General features: G+C 41.9%; 1 protein-coding gene across 1 annotated transcript in view; it reads left to right on the forward strand.

The window, feature by feature from the left end:
* The window catches only part of LOC124545142, a 76,654-nt gene that overhangs the window by 26,479 nt on the left and 33,986 nt on the right, over window positions 1–16,189 (forward strand). Inside the window, exon 3 of the mRNA XM_047123971.1 lies at window positions 14,463–14,626. Coding sequence (XP_046979927.1) covers window positions 14,463–14,626 — 164 coding nt within the window. The remainder of the gene's footprint in view (window positions 1–14,462; window positions 14,627–16,189) is intronic.

Consider the following 16,189-nt stretch of genomic DNA (forward strand, 5'->3'; position numbering starts at 1 on the left):
TAATCCCCCCCTCCCTCCTCCTTTCTAAACCAACCGACTAACCAGAAAACATCAGCAACAGTTCTGTAGTGAGTGTCAAGAAGGCGCACAACAAGCACAGTGCCTACCAATGCCCCCTTTCTGCCTCACCCAAGAAGGGATAGGGTGCAGGGAAAGGTTCAAGACCAAGTGCCGTCAGACATCATTCTTTCACATATGACTGATGAGGAGGACATCATGGGGTTAGAAGCCTTGGATCCAGGCAGCCTTGTGTTCTCCCTTGGTCTATAAATGTTTCACCTCCACAGTGAAAAGATAAGGGTAAATTAAAACCACATCAGTGAAATGGCTCCCATCCTACAGTGGAACTTGCAGGGGTTCAGGACACATGTGGAGGAACTCCGTCACTTATCTCACAGTGTCTGTGTCTCCAGGAGACTGATTTCCGTCAATTGTACATCCCTGAGCTAAAAGGTTATGTACTTCACAAAGAGGATGTCCTGAGCGGAGAGAGAGCTATAGAAGGCATAGATATTTTGTTCAGTTCTGACTACCACTCCTGCCTCCCTCACTGATGAGTTTACAAGCAGTTGCTGTATCAGTGTACGTGCATCATCCGTTGACAATATGTTTCCTTTACTTGCCCCCCCCCCCCCCCCACACACACACACACACACACACACACACACACACACACATATGATACACTTGATGAAAAGACCCTAACCAACCTTATTACACAGCTCCCCCACTGCTTCATCCTCTGTGGTTATTTTAGTGCACACAATGTGCTTTGGAGTTCTGCAACTACCTGCACCAAGGGTAGAGGAATTGAGAAGCTTCTCGTGTCATCATACGTATAATTGCTAAATGCGGGGCAGAGCACTCACTTCTTAACAGCAACTGGGTCATTCTCTGCTATTGATCTCTCGCTTTGCTCTCCAGCTTTTGCTCTCCAGCTTTTGCTCACACTGCTCAATGGGAAGTGGTTGATGACTTGCACGGAAATGATTATTTCCCAATCTGGATTAACTTGCGAGATGGGATGGAACCTGAAAGGAAACTGCCGTGATGGATGCTCGGTAGGGCTGACTGGACACTTAATAGCCAGTTAGCCCAGTTTGAACATTGTGCGAATGTCGAGGCATGGGTGGATCATATTACCAAAATGATCCACCATGTGCTGCAGCTTCCATTCCACAGTCCATGGGACAATAGATGAGAGGCAGCCTGTCCCTTGGTGGAGTGCTGAATGCTGCTCTGCAATCAGGACCAGGCATGCGGCACTGCATAGGTTGAAGTTTTGGCCTACTACAGAGAGTCTTGCAGCCTTTAGTTGGTGAGGGCAAAGTGTCGTTGAATTATTGGAGAGAGCAAGAAGAGGTCATGGCGACAGCTCCTGAACACCATTAATTGTTCCCCCAAAAGTCCCGTTGTGTGGGAGACCGTCAGGAGAATTTCTGGGAGAGGAGGCTGGTGCCCCATGGCTGCTGTAATGGGGAATGGGATTCTCCAAACCAATCAGTGAGACATTTCCCAGATTACAGCCACATATTTTGCCAGTTACTGCAAGATCTAGTCAAGGTCCAGGTTTCCAGCGCCATAGAGCGGTTGGTGAAAGATGTAGTTTGGACCTCTGTCCACCTCTGATGAAGATTACAACTGCCCATGTTCCATATGGGAACTGGATTATTCTGCATTGTCTGTGGCTCGTGACACATCCCCTGGTCACGACAGGATCCATTACAGTATGCTGCGGCACATAACAAGACAAAATAAAAATATCCTTTTCGCACTTTTTAATGCCGTTTGGGCATGAGGCAACTCTAACTCCTCTTTTAAAACCTGGGAAAGACCGTACATGCCCAAGTAGTTACTGTAGTATTGCCCTCACCAGCTGCATGGGGTAGGCCTTGGAGCGGATGGTCAACTGCCGCCTTGTCTGTATCTTAGAATCCAGGCAACTCCTTAGTCGCTTTCAATGTAGGTTCAGGAGGTATCACTCCACCTTTGATAATCTTTCCCTCCTGGAGACAGCTTATACAATAGACTTTCCTATGCAGGCATCATCATCTGGGTACATTTTTGTTCTAGGTTTATATTCTAGGTATATTTATAGGTACATCAAGAAGGCCTACGATACTACTTGGAGGCATGTTATCATGGAGCAGCTTCACGAATGGGGTTTTCGTGGTTGTCTTCCCCTTTTTATTCAGTCCTTCCTCTCACCACGATATTTTAGATACTGAGCTGGTGACATCCTGTCTGATTTCTTTCAGCATGAGAACGGTGGCCCTCAAGGTAGTGTTTTAAGTGTGACTGTCTTTGCCATAGCATTACATCCATAGTGAAAAGTCCTATCCAGTACTCTTTGTTTGTGGATGACTTTTCTGTGTTTTGCTCTTCTTTGGGCCTCACGACACCACCTCAGTTGCAACTAATTCTTCGGCATTTGGATGAATGGGCGCAGAAGAGCGGTTTTAAGTTTCCCACCGAGAAGCCTGTGTGTGTTCTTTTTAACCGTTCTTGTCTCATTTTATCACTTACAGAGTTTGTAGTTGCCGTCACCTGCGGACTGGGTAAAGTCAGTGTCTTTCTGTAATTTATTACTGCTTTACAGCTCACTGTTACTGGAATTCCAAAACATTTTTATGTTTATTGAACTTTTTATGTTAAGTACTCAAATTTTGGGGTCAATAATTTAAAATTTGAAGGCACCAATGAAATTTCAAGTCAGTGATATTTATTGCCAGAAAAAATTGAAAAAGAATTACAGTACTGCTATGTACAATGAAACATGTTATTATCCTCTAAAAATATTTACAAAACACTTGAAATAAAGAAAAATAACAATAAGCATAAGTTCAGTACACAACTTTGCGGTGGAAAACGGTGTTATAAACTTTGAAGCAGCACAACCCAACATTACATTCAGTGCAGTCATATGAGGTGTCCTTTCTTTCAGCCTTTCCTGTTGAACAGGAGCGTAATTCGTAATATAGAATTCTGGGAAGCTAGCAAAAAAACCATTTGCAGCATCAAAATCTGCAACAAATCTTGACTTACTGCTATTTTCAGATCACATGTAATCCGAATCATCATCAGACAGCCCTATTTCACCATCTGAAAACTCATCAAGGACTTCATAAATCTTTCCCTCCAAACATTTATCCTGTTCACTGCACATATCGAAAAGAAAATCAAAACGAAAACACTCAAAACAAATGAAACTGAGAGGATGCCACTGTCTATAAAGTAAGCTACAATAACAAAGCCTTTAATAAACACAAAGTATTCCACTGAGTTCACTGCTGCCATCTAGCGCTCGCAGTTGAAACTACGAAGCCTGCAGACCACTCAGATTTCGCGGTAGTTGTAAATATATGTTTGATGCCCCAGAGAAACATTGTAACTGCTGAGATGTAACATTACGTCGGCTGCACGCTAAGTGTGAAACTTTCCTGAATTGAGGAAGAGGGGCACTGTCCTTACTTTTAAAGATACGATAAAGCTTCTGGGCCTCATATTTGACTCTAAGTTTACGTGGTTACCACATCTTAAGGATCTGAAAAAACGGTCACTTACGGCTTTAAGTATTTTAAAATGTCTTAGCCACAGTATATGGAGAGCAGACAGGACTTGTCTGCTCTGGTTTTATGGGGCATTTGTGCGATCTCAGGTCTACTACGGGTGCGCGGTGTATGGGTCTGCAAGATGTTGAATATGCTGCACCATGAAGGGATTCGGTTAGCCCCTGGGGCATTGATAACAAATCCCGTACCAAGCCTCTGTGCAGAGGCTGGTGAACTGTCCCTTCCCATCAAGCGACGGCCACTTATGATGCGCCAGGCGTATAAAACACTGCCCACACCATACACACCCACCTACCATACCATTGCTTGGTTACCAATGGTAAGACTTTTTCGTAACTGGCAACAGGCAATGAGGTCCTATGGGATTCATGCACAGAACGGTCTTAATGTTCTACATTGTGGTGGGAGCAGGTTTCCACCTTGGCTCCTCTGGTGGCCCAGACTTATTTTAGACATGAGGAATTTTAAGAAAGGTTGTATGTCAAATTTTTCATTTTAATCTCTGTTTTTTAGCATTTTAGATATGCATCACGGTTTCACAATAGTGTACACTGATGGCTCCAAGCAAGGAAATTCCCTTGGCTACTCTGTCTTATTCCCCAACCATATATACCAACAGTATGCTTGTCAGGAAGGTGAATCCTGGTGAGGATTCACCTTCCTGACAAGTATACTGTTTTCTCAACAGAGCTCCACGTGATCCTGAAGGCACTGGAGCAAATGCGTCATATTCGGGAAAACAGTTTTTCATTTGCTCCAATTCCCTTAGTGTCCTACAATTGCTACAGAACCTGTAACCAGCTGAGGAGTTGGTCCGGCTGATACATAACCAACTGTACTTGCTCCAATGGCAGTGTAAGCAGGTGTCATTCTGCTGCATGCAAGGTCATGTAGGGATATGGGGAAATGAACAGGTCAATCAGGCTGCCAAGGAGGTCTGCAGAGGGCAGGATGTGGCACAGTGTCCTGTTCCCTTGCAGGCTGTAGTTTCTGTACTACACAGGAAGTGCAAGCAGTTGTGGGATGAGGAATGGCTGGTGGTGACGGCCAGTAAGCTGCAGTTGTTGAAGTTAACAACCCAGCCGTGGTGTTCCTCCTGTCAGTTGCTCAGGCGGGATGAAGTTACCCTCACATGTCTTAGAATGGGGCAGTGCCCTCACACACACAGCTTTTTACTACGGCAAGAGGATCCCATTTTGTGATGCTTGTGGCATGCACATCTCTATCCGCCGTATTTTAACGGAGTGAATTTTATATCGTGTTGTCAAGAGCGGAAGCAAATATTGGTGGGGATCTGCCCTCTATTTTAGCTGAAGATGAGACGAATATGACTAAGGTTTTAAAGTTTTGTGATGTGTCTGGACTCTGGGCTAAACTTTTAGGCTGGAGGTTTTAGTGTGTTGCAGAGTGGCTGGCTTCTCCTTTTTTTTATTCTTGTGGTCAGCCAGCCACATCCATCTGCTATATCGTTTTAGCTCCTTGAAACACATTCTTCCTGTATTGTTAATGTTTTACTACTGACGCAATACTTCGTTCCGTGGTTCAGTGTGGATACGCACATAGTTTTCCAACTTTTGTTACCTGTGTTTTACGTGCTGTTTTATCTTCCTGTTTTGTGTATTTTACTGACACTTGTCTCAGTCTGTTTTCACATGGGTGCTAGAGACCTTGCTGTTATGCGCGCATACAAACATGTTTATGTCCATATCCATACACCCTGTTTCTGTCACCTATCTTAAATTCAACAGATCATCTTAGACCGTGAAAACCTTCAATAGTTTGAAAGAAAAGTTGACAAAGAAATCAAAGATGGTGATTCCAGCAGACTCGTAGATAATCATGATCTGCCAAACACAGACCTTATGTGCCTGGACATTATACCTACTCATTTAGAGGAAAACTGGACTGTGATTCACTACTCTGGCCTCTGCATCCTTCCCCTCCTTTTGCCCCCACACCTTTTTCTCTCCCCGTGTTACCCCCAGGGTAATTGTATAGTGGAACTGTAAGGGTACTACTGCCACCACCCTGAACTACAACATTATGTTCACTTTATCATGCAGTTTGTATTGCCTTACAAGAAAACCATGATTCTTGTAATCAATGTCCTGAGCTCAGTTCCTATTGTTTATAATCTAGGAATCGTGCCAACCTCCAGAGGGCCATCAGAAGTAGTCTGCTTGTTTATTTATACAGTTGTGTGTAGTGAATGGGTTCCTATTGAAACAGTGTTAGAGCTGGCAACCGTGCAAGTTTCAATGACCATTGATATCAATATTTGTGGTATTCACTTGCTGCCAGACAGGTACTCTGATTACTTAACCTGATACAGCAACTCACCTCCCTCCCCCATCCTTCCTACTTCTTGAAAGGGTATTCCAGACAATATTGTAGGGGTCTCCTCATCAAACGGTTGCTTGATGATTTTGAATTGTGTTATTCCTTATGCATATCATTCTTGACCATTGATCTTACACTTGGTACCCTAACTTGTGATGACTTCTGATAGTTCTGTCATTCCTGTTCCACTCCTTTCCTAAGCAACTGCCCTAACGGGGTGTTCCAGAGAGGAAACTGGGAGACTTAACAGGGTGTGTCTGGAAAATAATGCAGAACATTTTTTTTTTTTTTTGCTACACGACTGCACATCGCAGAGCGCTTTGGACCGACTGGTAGATTTGGGGGAGGAGGTTGACCCTTAGCTTTCCAGCAGTAGATTTCTCAATTGCCACCATGGTCTTGGAGGGTTAGGACTTATTCTTCCATGAACCTCTATATAGTGGTTGCCTTGAACTTAGTATGGAGCAAATTCTAGCACATTGCCATGCAATAAAGTTTTGCGTGAAGCCTTTCAAGGCACTGGAGGAAACTATTGGAATGCTTTAGGAAGCCTTTGGGGATGATTGCCTTTCCAGACTGCAGTCAAACAGGCGGCACAAGATGCTTAGAGGAGGTCAGGAGAAGGTTGCTCGTCAGCATTGCAGACGGATGACCATGTATGACAGTTGCTGGATTCAGACCTTTGAATGAGTGTTCACTTGATGTCAGAATTATTAGACTTGCCAAAAACAGTTTTTCATGATATTGTATTGGAAGATTTGTGCATAACTTGTGCCCAGAGTTTTGACTGATGTACAGAAACAAAAATGTGTGCAGTACACGAACAACTCTCTGAAAATGATCCCAGTTTCCAGGACACATGATCACTGGAGATGACTCGTGAATTGTTCAGTATAATCTGAAGTCAAAGAGGCAGAGTGCGGAATGGCATATCACGTCTTCACTGCGCCAGAGGGAGGTTTGCATGAGCAAGTCCAGGGCGAAGTCGATGCTGGCCATATCGCCTAGGCTCAGTTTTATAAGTCACTGCTCCAGACACTGAATCACAGGGTCGCCCAAGTTTGAAAGGAGTTCCACACTTCGTGGAAACTGCATCACATGCCGGCCCACACTGCCATTGTTGTCACGGATTACCTGACCTGTATCAGTGTGACAATGTGCAGCAGATGCCCTACAGTCCCAATGTGGCCACAGGAGACATTTTTTTTTTGTTTCCTAGGCTGAAAAGGGATCTCAAAGGAAAGCATCTCGAGTTGATGAACAATGTACAAGCTACACGATGGCTTCCATGAAGTGCATCCCAATTGGGAAGATCTGGAAGGCTTATGACGTATGGAAATCGTGCTGGCAAAAATGTGCTGAGGAAGAAGGGTCATGCTTCAAACTATTTTAAGTTGTTGAACATATATGATAAAAAAAAAGTGATGTGTTACTTTCTGGATAGGTCCTGTATACTTCAAATGTCACTTTTGAGTTCCTCTGTCTGAACCTATTGTTGATGTTCTTCATGGTCTAATAGTTACAGTTACCAATTCTGCTGATGTAGTAATCCTTCTATAAGGGCCTTAATCGCTGATGGCTGATCCTCTGTTAGGTTGAGGATTTGGCAGTGACTGCTGGTGAGCTCTTCAATGATTCAAATGACACCCTTTATGGTCAGTCTCATAATCTTCAAAAAGCTGTGTACAAGGGCGTGTTTATTAATCAAACGTGAAAAGAAAGAATGCTGGGAACATCTCCTCTCTCGGAATGCGTGTCCTCTCTATTGAGGTAGAGACGAATTTTCATGTGTAGCTTGATCACCAGCAGTTGATGACAGTTTTAAACCTTTTGCATCGTAGTATTATTTTCACTGATTCATCTCATCTTGTGGAACAGTTTGTTCCACTTTGTGATGCCATCAGTGATAGTCTCTTTCCCTTCCACCTTCCAGACACATGAACGAAGGACAGAAGACCCCTTTCTGCTCTTCACTGAACACTATTAGAGCTGTATAGCAAACCATTTGCAGAAATGAAATGGCTTTGTGCCTTCAACTTGTCCCACAACGTCGTCTCTGGCCCTAACTTGACCATTAATCAAATTATCCAAAACCTGATTATAGAACATAAATATTTTCTTTTCAATGTGTTCCATCTGGCAAAGATATGAATTCTCCACATGGCGGGGGAACATATTATTATCCCAGTCCTTAAGTCAGGAAAGGACACAACTTCCGGTGATGTTGTTGTTGTTCTTGTTGTTGTTGTTGTTATGCTCTTCAGTCCTGAGACTGATTTGATGCAGCTCTCCATGCTATTATATCCTGTGCAAGCTTCTTCATCTCCCAGTACCTACTGTAGCCTACATCCTTCTGAATCTGCTTAGTGTATTCATCTCTTGGTCTCCCTCTACGATTTTTACCCTCCCAGCTGCCCTCCAGTGCTAAATTCGTGATCCCTTGATGCCTCAGAATATGTCCTACCAACCGATCCCTTCGTCTAGTCAAGTTGTGTCGCAAATTCCTCTTATCCCCAATTCTATTCAATACCTCCTCATTAGTTATGTGAGCTACCCACCTAATCTTCAACATTCTTCTGTAGCACCACATTTCGAAAGCTTCTATTCTCTTCTTGTCCAAACTATTTATCGTCCATGTTTCACTTCCATACATGGCTACACTCCATACAAATATTTTCAGAAACGACTTCCTGACACTTAAATCGATACTCGATGTTAACAAATTTCTCTTCTTCAGAAACGATTTCCTTGCCATTGCCAGTCTACATTTTATATCCTCTCTACTTTGACCATCATCAGTTATTTTGCTCCCCAAATAGCAAAACTCCTTTACTACTTGAAGTGTCTCATTTCCTAATCTAATTCCCTCAGCATCACCTGACTTAATTCGACTACATTCCATTATCCTCGTTTTGCTTTTGTTGATGTTCATCTTGTACCCTCCTTTAAAGACACTGTCCATTCTGTTCTTCCAAGTCCTTTGCTGTCTCTGACAGTATTACAATCTCATCGGCGAACCTCAAAGCTTTTATTTCTTCTCCATGGATTTTAATACCTACTCCAAACTTTTCTTTTGTTTCCTTTACTGCTTGCTCAATATACAGATTGAATAGCATCGGGAGAGGCTACAACCCTGTCTCACTCCCTTCCCAACCACTGCTTCCCTTTCATGTCCCTCGACTCATAACTGCCATTTGGTATCTGTACAAATCGTAAATAGCCTTTCGCTCCCTATATTTTACCCCTGCCACCTTTAGAATTTGAAAGAGAGTATTCCAGTCAACATTGTCAAAAGCTTTCTCTAAGTCTACAAATGCTAGAAACGTAGGTTTGCCTTTTCTTAATCTTTCTTCTAAGATAAGTCGTAAGGTTAGTATTGCCTCACGTGTTCCAACATTTCTACGGAATCCAAACTGATCTACCCCGAGGTCCGCTTCTACCAGTTTTTCCATTCATCTGTAAAGAATTCGCGTTAGTATTTTGCAGCTGTGACTTATTAAACTGATAGTTCGGTAATTTTCACATCTGTCAACATCTGCTTTCTTTGGGATTGGAATTATTATATTCTTCTTGAAGTGGGTATTTCGCCTGTCTCATACATCTTGCTCACCAGATGGTAGAGTTTTGTCATGACTGGCTCTCCCAAGGCCATCAGTAGCTCTAATGGAATGTTGTCTACTCCTGGGGCCTTGTTTCGACTCATGTCTTTCAGTGCTCTGTCAAACTCTTGACGCAGTATCTTATCTCCCATTTCATCTTCGTCTACATCCTCTTCCATTTCCATAATATTGTCCTCAAGTACATCGTCCTTGTATAAACCCTCTATATACTCCTTCCACCTTTCTGCCTTCCCTTCTTTGCTTAGAACTGGGTTTCCATCTGAGCTCTTGGTATTCATACAAGTGGTTCTCTTCTCTCCAAAGGTCTCTTTAATTTTCCTGTAGGCAGTATCTATCTTACCCCTAGTGAGACAAGCCTCTACATCCTTACATTTGTCCTCTAGCCATCCCTGCTTAGCCATTTTGCACTTCCTGTCGATCTCATTTTTGAGACGTTTGTATTCCTTTTTGCCTGCTTCATTTACTGCATGTTTATATTTTCTCCTTTCATCAATTAAATTCAATATTTCTTCTGTTACCCATGGATTTCTATTAGCCCTCGTCTTTTTACCTACTTGATCCTCTGCTGCCTTCACTACTTCATCCCTCAGAGCTACCCATTCTTCTTCTACTGTATTTCTTTCCCCCATTTCTGTCAATTGTTCCCTTATGCTCTCCCTGAAACTATGTACAACCTCTGGTTCTTTCGGTTTATCCAGGTCCCATCTCCTTAAATTCCCGCCTTTTTGCAGTTTCTTCAGTTTCAATCTGCAGTTCATAACCAATAGATTATGGTCAGAATCCACATCTGCCCCTGGAAATGTCTTACAATTTAAAACCTGGTTCCTAAATCTCTGTCTTACCATTATGTGATCTATCTGATACCTTTTAGTATCTCCAGGTTTCTTCCAGGTATACAACCTTCTTTCATGATTCTTGAACCAAGTGTTAGCTATGATTAAGTTATGCTCTGTGCAAAATTCTACAAGGCGGCTTCCTCTTTCATTTCTTCCCCCCAATCCATATTCACCTACTATGTTTCGTTCTCTCCCTTTTCCTACTGACGAACTCCAGTCACCCATGACTATTAAATTTTCGTCTCCCTTCTCTACCTTGAATAATTTCTTTTATCTCGTCATACATTTCATCAATTTCTTCATCATCTGCAGAGCTAGTTGGCATATAAACTTGTACTACTGTAGTAGGCATGGGCTTTGTGTCTATCTTGGCCACAATAATGCGTTCACTATGCTGTTTGTAGTAGCTAACCCGCACTCCTGTTTTTTTATTCATTATTAAACCTACTCCTGCATTACCCCTATTTGATTTTGTATTTATAACCCTGTAATCACCTGACCAAAAGTCTTGTTCCTCCTGCCACCAAACTTCACTAATTCCCACTATATCTAACTTTAACCTATCCATTTCCCTTTTTAAATTTTCTAACTTACCTGCCCGATTAAGGGATCTGACATTCTGTGCTCTGATCTGTAGAATGCCAGTTTTCTTTCTCCTGATAACGACGGCCTCTTGAGTAGTCCCCGCCCGGAGATCCGAATGGGGGATTATTTTACCTCCGGAATATTTTACCCAAGAGGACGCCATCATCATTTAATCATACAGTAAAGCTGCATGTTTAAAAAGTAAGCAGAAATTTATAATTTTGCGTGTTGTATTAGTCCGATTTGCACTACTTATTGTCACTGTCTACGTAAACACGTCTCAAAAGTATGTGTACAGTGTTATGCATATTGGGTATTTACTCTGTTGTCAGCTGTCAAAAAGGTTACAAGTGTTTTGGTAGCATAAACGATTGTTTGTTTTGTATAAAAATAGATTAGAGAATCTGTATTAAATTTTGTTATAGGAATGGAATGAAGTGTATGAAATTTTTAGAAATGTTAAATATTGCTTTTGGTGAGCCTTTTATAAATGAACCAAGAGCATACAAGTGGTATTAACATTTGATGGCTGGCCTTAAAGGACAGCGGTTTTACAAGCGTGGATGAGATTAAAAATGCATTGTTAAGAGACCTATAAGCTACCCCGAGAAAACAGTTCCTAAGGAATTTTGAAGAGGATAACATTGCTGTAAATTAACAAATAAAGTTCTTACCAAAAAATAAAAAATAAAACGCATCTCGTATGTCAAGCTTTTTGAATTCCAAAATCCACATACATGTTTCGAAGAAAATTTCAGCAGTGTTTAGAATAGCTATTGCGCACAAATTTCAAGCAATATGCCTCAGAATCAGGTGAAGAGTGACCGAGATAAAGATTTAGTGTTCCACAAGCATGAAAGGTTTTACGTGATTTAGAAACTGTCTATAACGATTGGTTTCCTCCCAAGATTATTAGTATTCCTTCGTGGCAATTCCACTAAACCATGCGGCTTATTTTCGCGTTCCTTCCTTATGCGTCCTCTTGGACGCGGCTGACGTTTGCATAAATTGCAGCCCTTTGACTGGGACTGGTGATATTAGCCAACAGTTCTTTCTGGGTCGCCTCTTTAACACACGCTGTAATGACGTTAGAGACGTTCGAAGTACTCCGCAAGTACCTCCTCTTCCTCGTATTCTGCACATTTTCTTGCAATGCTAGACGATTATCCATCACTTCGGAAATCGAAGTATATCAGTAAGTATACAAAGTTAACTCACTGACACTGGCAACTAAGATCATACGAACAGAAATGACGTACATCACTGCACCTCCAGACAGGTAACAGGCAACAGATTTTGGGTGCCCCTGTAGGCCGGTGGGAGCCTTCATCCGGGAAAGGCCACTTCCCCCACCAAAAGCGCTGCTCGCTCTTGAGTTTACAGACTGACTATACCAGTATGCATAAATTTTTTGACTTGAACATTGAATCAGTGATGTTAAAATCATTGCAGCATCACTCAGTAAGGTTGTAAATAGGAGTATAAAGAAAGATAGGCAGGTATTTCTCTGCCTAGTAAGAGTGGCAAGAAACAGAATTCAGATTATCTTGCGTGGTCAGTGTGAAAATTTCATCTCCACCACTGAAAATGTTGAGCATCAACGTACGAAGTTGACAAGTAGTGCACAAGACACTTTAGATTAGGTATGTTCAAAGCAAAGTTGTGGAGGATGGGAAAGAACCTGCTGTGATTCATTAAAAGCAGAGAGCATCCCTGCAAATTTGAACGTAGCCCAAGCCTCACAAACAATGAATGAAGCCAAAATTAGCATAATGAATACCATGCATGAAGTAAAATTCTGTTTACTGACATGCCAGAAATCCTAATAAATTTGTTTGAAAATGAAAGCAGAAATGTACTGAAGTCATCTTGTCCAGACACTCTGCCAGCAAAGACAATGAAATGGAGGATGATATAGTGAAGACCAAAATACTAAACAACTCAGATCTGTTTGACACTGCAGAAGATTACACCTACTCCAGTCTGGTCACTAACATCACCTCTCCCATCAAAGGCAGGGCTACCTCCACCACACACCGTTGGGTGGCTTTCGGAGTGTAAATGTAGATGTAGATGTACCTGTGTAGTCTACAAGCTAAGCTGCAACCACTGTGCTGCATTCTATGTAGACACGACAACCAGCAAGCAGTCTGTCCGCATGACTGACCACCGACAAACTGTGGCCAAGTAACAAGTGTACCATCCTGTTGCTGAACACGCCGCCAAACATGATATCCTTCATTTCATTGACTGCCTCACAGTCTGTACCAAATGGGTCCTTCCCACCAACACCAGCTTTTCTGAATTGTGCAGATGGGGACTTCCCTGCAATACATCCTACGTTCCCGTAGCCCTCCTGGCCTCAATCTTCATTGGTCACTGTCCTCACCCATCCATCCTCTTCCCTGTTCCCATTCCAGCACTACACAGCCGTCATTCCATCACCACACTCAGTCTCTTTATTTCTCTCCTTTTCCTCTACCCCCCCCCCCCCCTCCCCCGTCCCACCCCAACCGCACCTCTCCCCTATCCTCAGTCTAACCTGCAGCGCTTCGCTGTCTGCCACACCCACTATACTATCCCTCGCCCTCCCGCTCCAGCCACTTCTTTACCCCCACCCAGTCATCACTCCCTTCATGCACTGGTGCTGCTGCTCGCAGTGTGGTTTCAGTTGCTTGAGATTGCAGTCGTGTGAGTTGCAGTTGTGTGTGTGTGTGTGTGTGTGTGTGTGTGTGTGTGTGTGTGTGTGTGTGTGTCGGGAGGGGGGGGGGGGGCGGCATGCGCATGTGTGTGCTTTTGTTTCTGTCTTTTGTTGACGAAGGCCTTAATGACCGAAAGCTATAATTGTGAGCATCATTTTGTTGTGCCTATCTGTGACCCAGTATCTCTGCAACACTATTATGAAATATTAACGTACCCAAATTATGTAATGGCACAACAATGTGTGTCAAACAACTATTTCATAATATTATTGAAGCAATGATTTTAACTGGTAAACAAAAAGGAAAATCAGTGTTCATGTCAAGAATCCCATTGGTAACTCATATGCCATTTTCTTAGAAAAGAGTAAAATTTCCTGTGAAACCAGCAATTAATAATAATAAGGCTCAGGGCCAAATATTTCACCACTGCAGAGGTAATTTGGAGGAAGCCTGTTTCTCACATGGTCAGCTCTACAATGGGTTTTCACATGTTGGACAAGCAGAGAGTATATATGTGTATGCGCCACACAATCAGACCTGAAATACAGGTATATAAGAATGTAATTTAACAATTTACTTTATATGTAATATATTTGTCCGAATAAAAAGAAAGAGCAAAGAAGTCTCTTTCGCTCCAATTTTTTCGTCCATTATTACATTTATAAAACTACTGACAGAAAACTAAAACCATAGTGAAGTGGTTTATCATCAGCTAGTAGCTGGTAATTGTCATAATAAAAGAGTAACAGTTTTTAGTGTAATTTCAGAACATTCCAACTTTTGCTGAAAATGATGATATTGTTGCAGAATGTACATTCAGAGGAGAGGAGAAGAGATTGTGGCTTGTGTGGAAAAGTACTGTGGAGCAAACGAGCTTACGCTATTCACTTCCGTATGAAGCACAGTGCTCAGTCTAAAGTTGGATTCCGGTGTCGTATTTGTCAACAACGCTTTGATTCTAAAGATGAAAGGTAAGTTACAATATCTTAAAACACTGTGTATGTCCTTTGGGCTAATATAACAAAGAAAATAATTGATTAGTGACAATATAATGTAAATAGATGGATAAAAAAATCTACTCATCAAGCGGTGGCAGGAGAACGCACATACACACAAAAAGGTTTAACTTTTGAAAGCTTTCAGAGCCAGTGGTTCCTTCTTATGGCATAAGAATTAAAGGGGAATGAAAAAGGGGGAAGGGAAAGGACTGGAGAGGTTTAGCAAAGGGGGTACCGTTCAGGAAACTCACCTAGAATGCCAGGTTGGGGGAGACTTACTCAATGGGATGAGAAGAAAAACTTTTCTTTCTCATTCCGTCCATTAAGTCTCAACTGATCCAGGTTCTGGGTGACTTTTCTGAACTGTACCCCCTTTCCTAAACCTAAACATCTCCAGTCCTTTCCGTTCACCTCTCTTCCTTCTCCTTCAACTCCTTTCCTCGGAGGAGGAGAGGGAGCCACTAGCTCTGAAAGCTTGCAAAAGTTAAACCTTTCTGTGTGTGTGTGTGTGTGTGTGTGTGTGTGTGTGTGTGTGTGTGTGTGTTCTCCTGCTGCCACTAGGTGAGTAGATTTTTTTTTTTTATCTAGCCGTTTACGTTATACGTATGCCCTTTGCCAGTTTTAGGGATATGAACCTAAATTCCTCTAATTTTGCTGCTGGCATAGATGACACAGTGCTTAAATTGTAGTATGGGGAATGGGCCATTTGGATTTAGACTTTCCATGGTTTCTCTAAAAACATAAAGGCAGGATTGTCCCTACAACAAAGCCATGATTGATACCTAAGAATATTTGTGTTGCTGTTTTGTTTAGTGGGAAACTATTCATAAAAGTATCAAAGATTTTCCAGAAGTCAAGAAATTAGATGTCAAACAGGTTTCTACTACATACAGCATTTTCAGTCTTCTAAATGAATAGAACAAACAAAGTTTCACATAATTGGTGCTTGTGTGTCGATGTTGGTAATGTAAGTCTGTGATCATACCTAGCCACAAAACAATGAATGAATTGTTTCTTTTTCCATCCACATGTTGAGCTTTGTTGTTATAGAGATCATATGTAACTTGATATGCATCTGGACATTTCTGGTTAAAGGCTATTTGTGTAGCTCATTACTAGTTACATTCATTTTGACAAAGACAGTATCCATTCTGTCCCAGTAATGTGATTGTTTTCATTGGGTAAGTTTTTTCAAACAAAAACGCTGCAGAATAGGTGTTAGAAATTGCCAGCGCAGCAGGCTATTACATCTTGTGCGGATCAGTGTGTAATTCATCAAAACATTCATTTAGAAACAAAACTGACACTTTAGTATCAGTGAAGCAAAATGAAAAGGAAGCTGGAATATAATATTTTACAAGCTACCAGCCGAAAGAATATTAAGTTCTGTCAAACAGTTTGAAAGCATTAGTAGTCTAATGCTCACTTCATGCAAGATTCATTTCTCTTTAATATTGATTTCCTGAGTACTGTTGGAGGAGAGCTAGAGTTATTGGTGTATGGCTTCGGATTATTTTCCATAATAATGTTCCAGAT

This window comes from Schistocerca americana, chromosome 8, assembly GCF_021461395.2.
Source record: "Schistocerca americana isolate TAMUIC-IGC-003095 chromosome 8, iqSchAmer2.1, whole genome shotgun sequence".
Taxonomy (NCBI): Eukaryota; Metazoa; Arthropoda; class Insecta; order Orthoptera; family Acrididae; genus Schistocerca; species Schistocerca americana.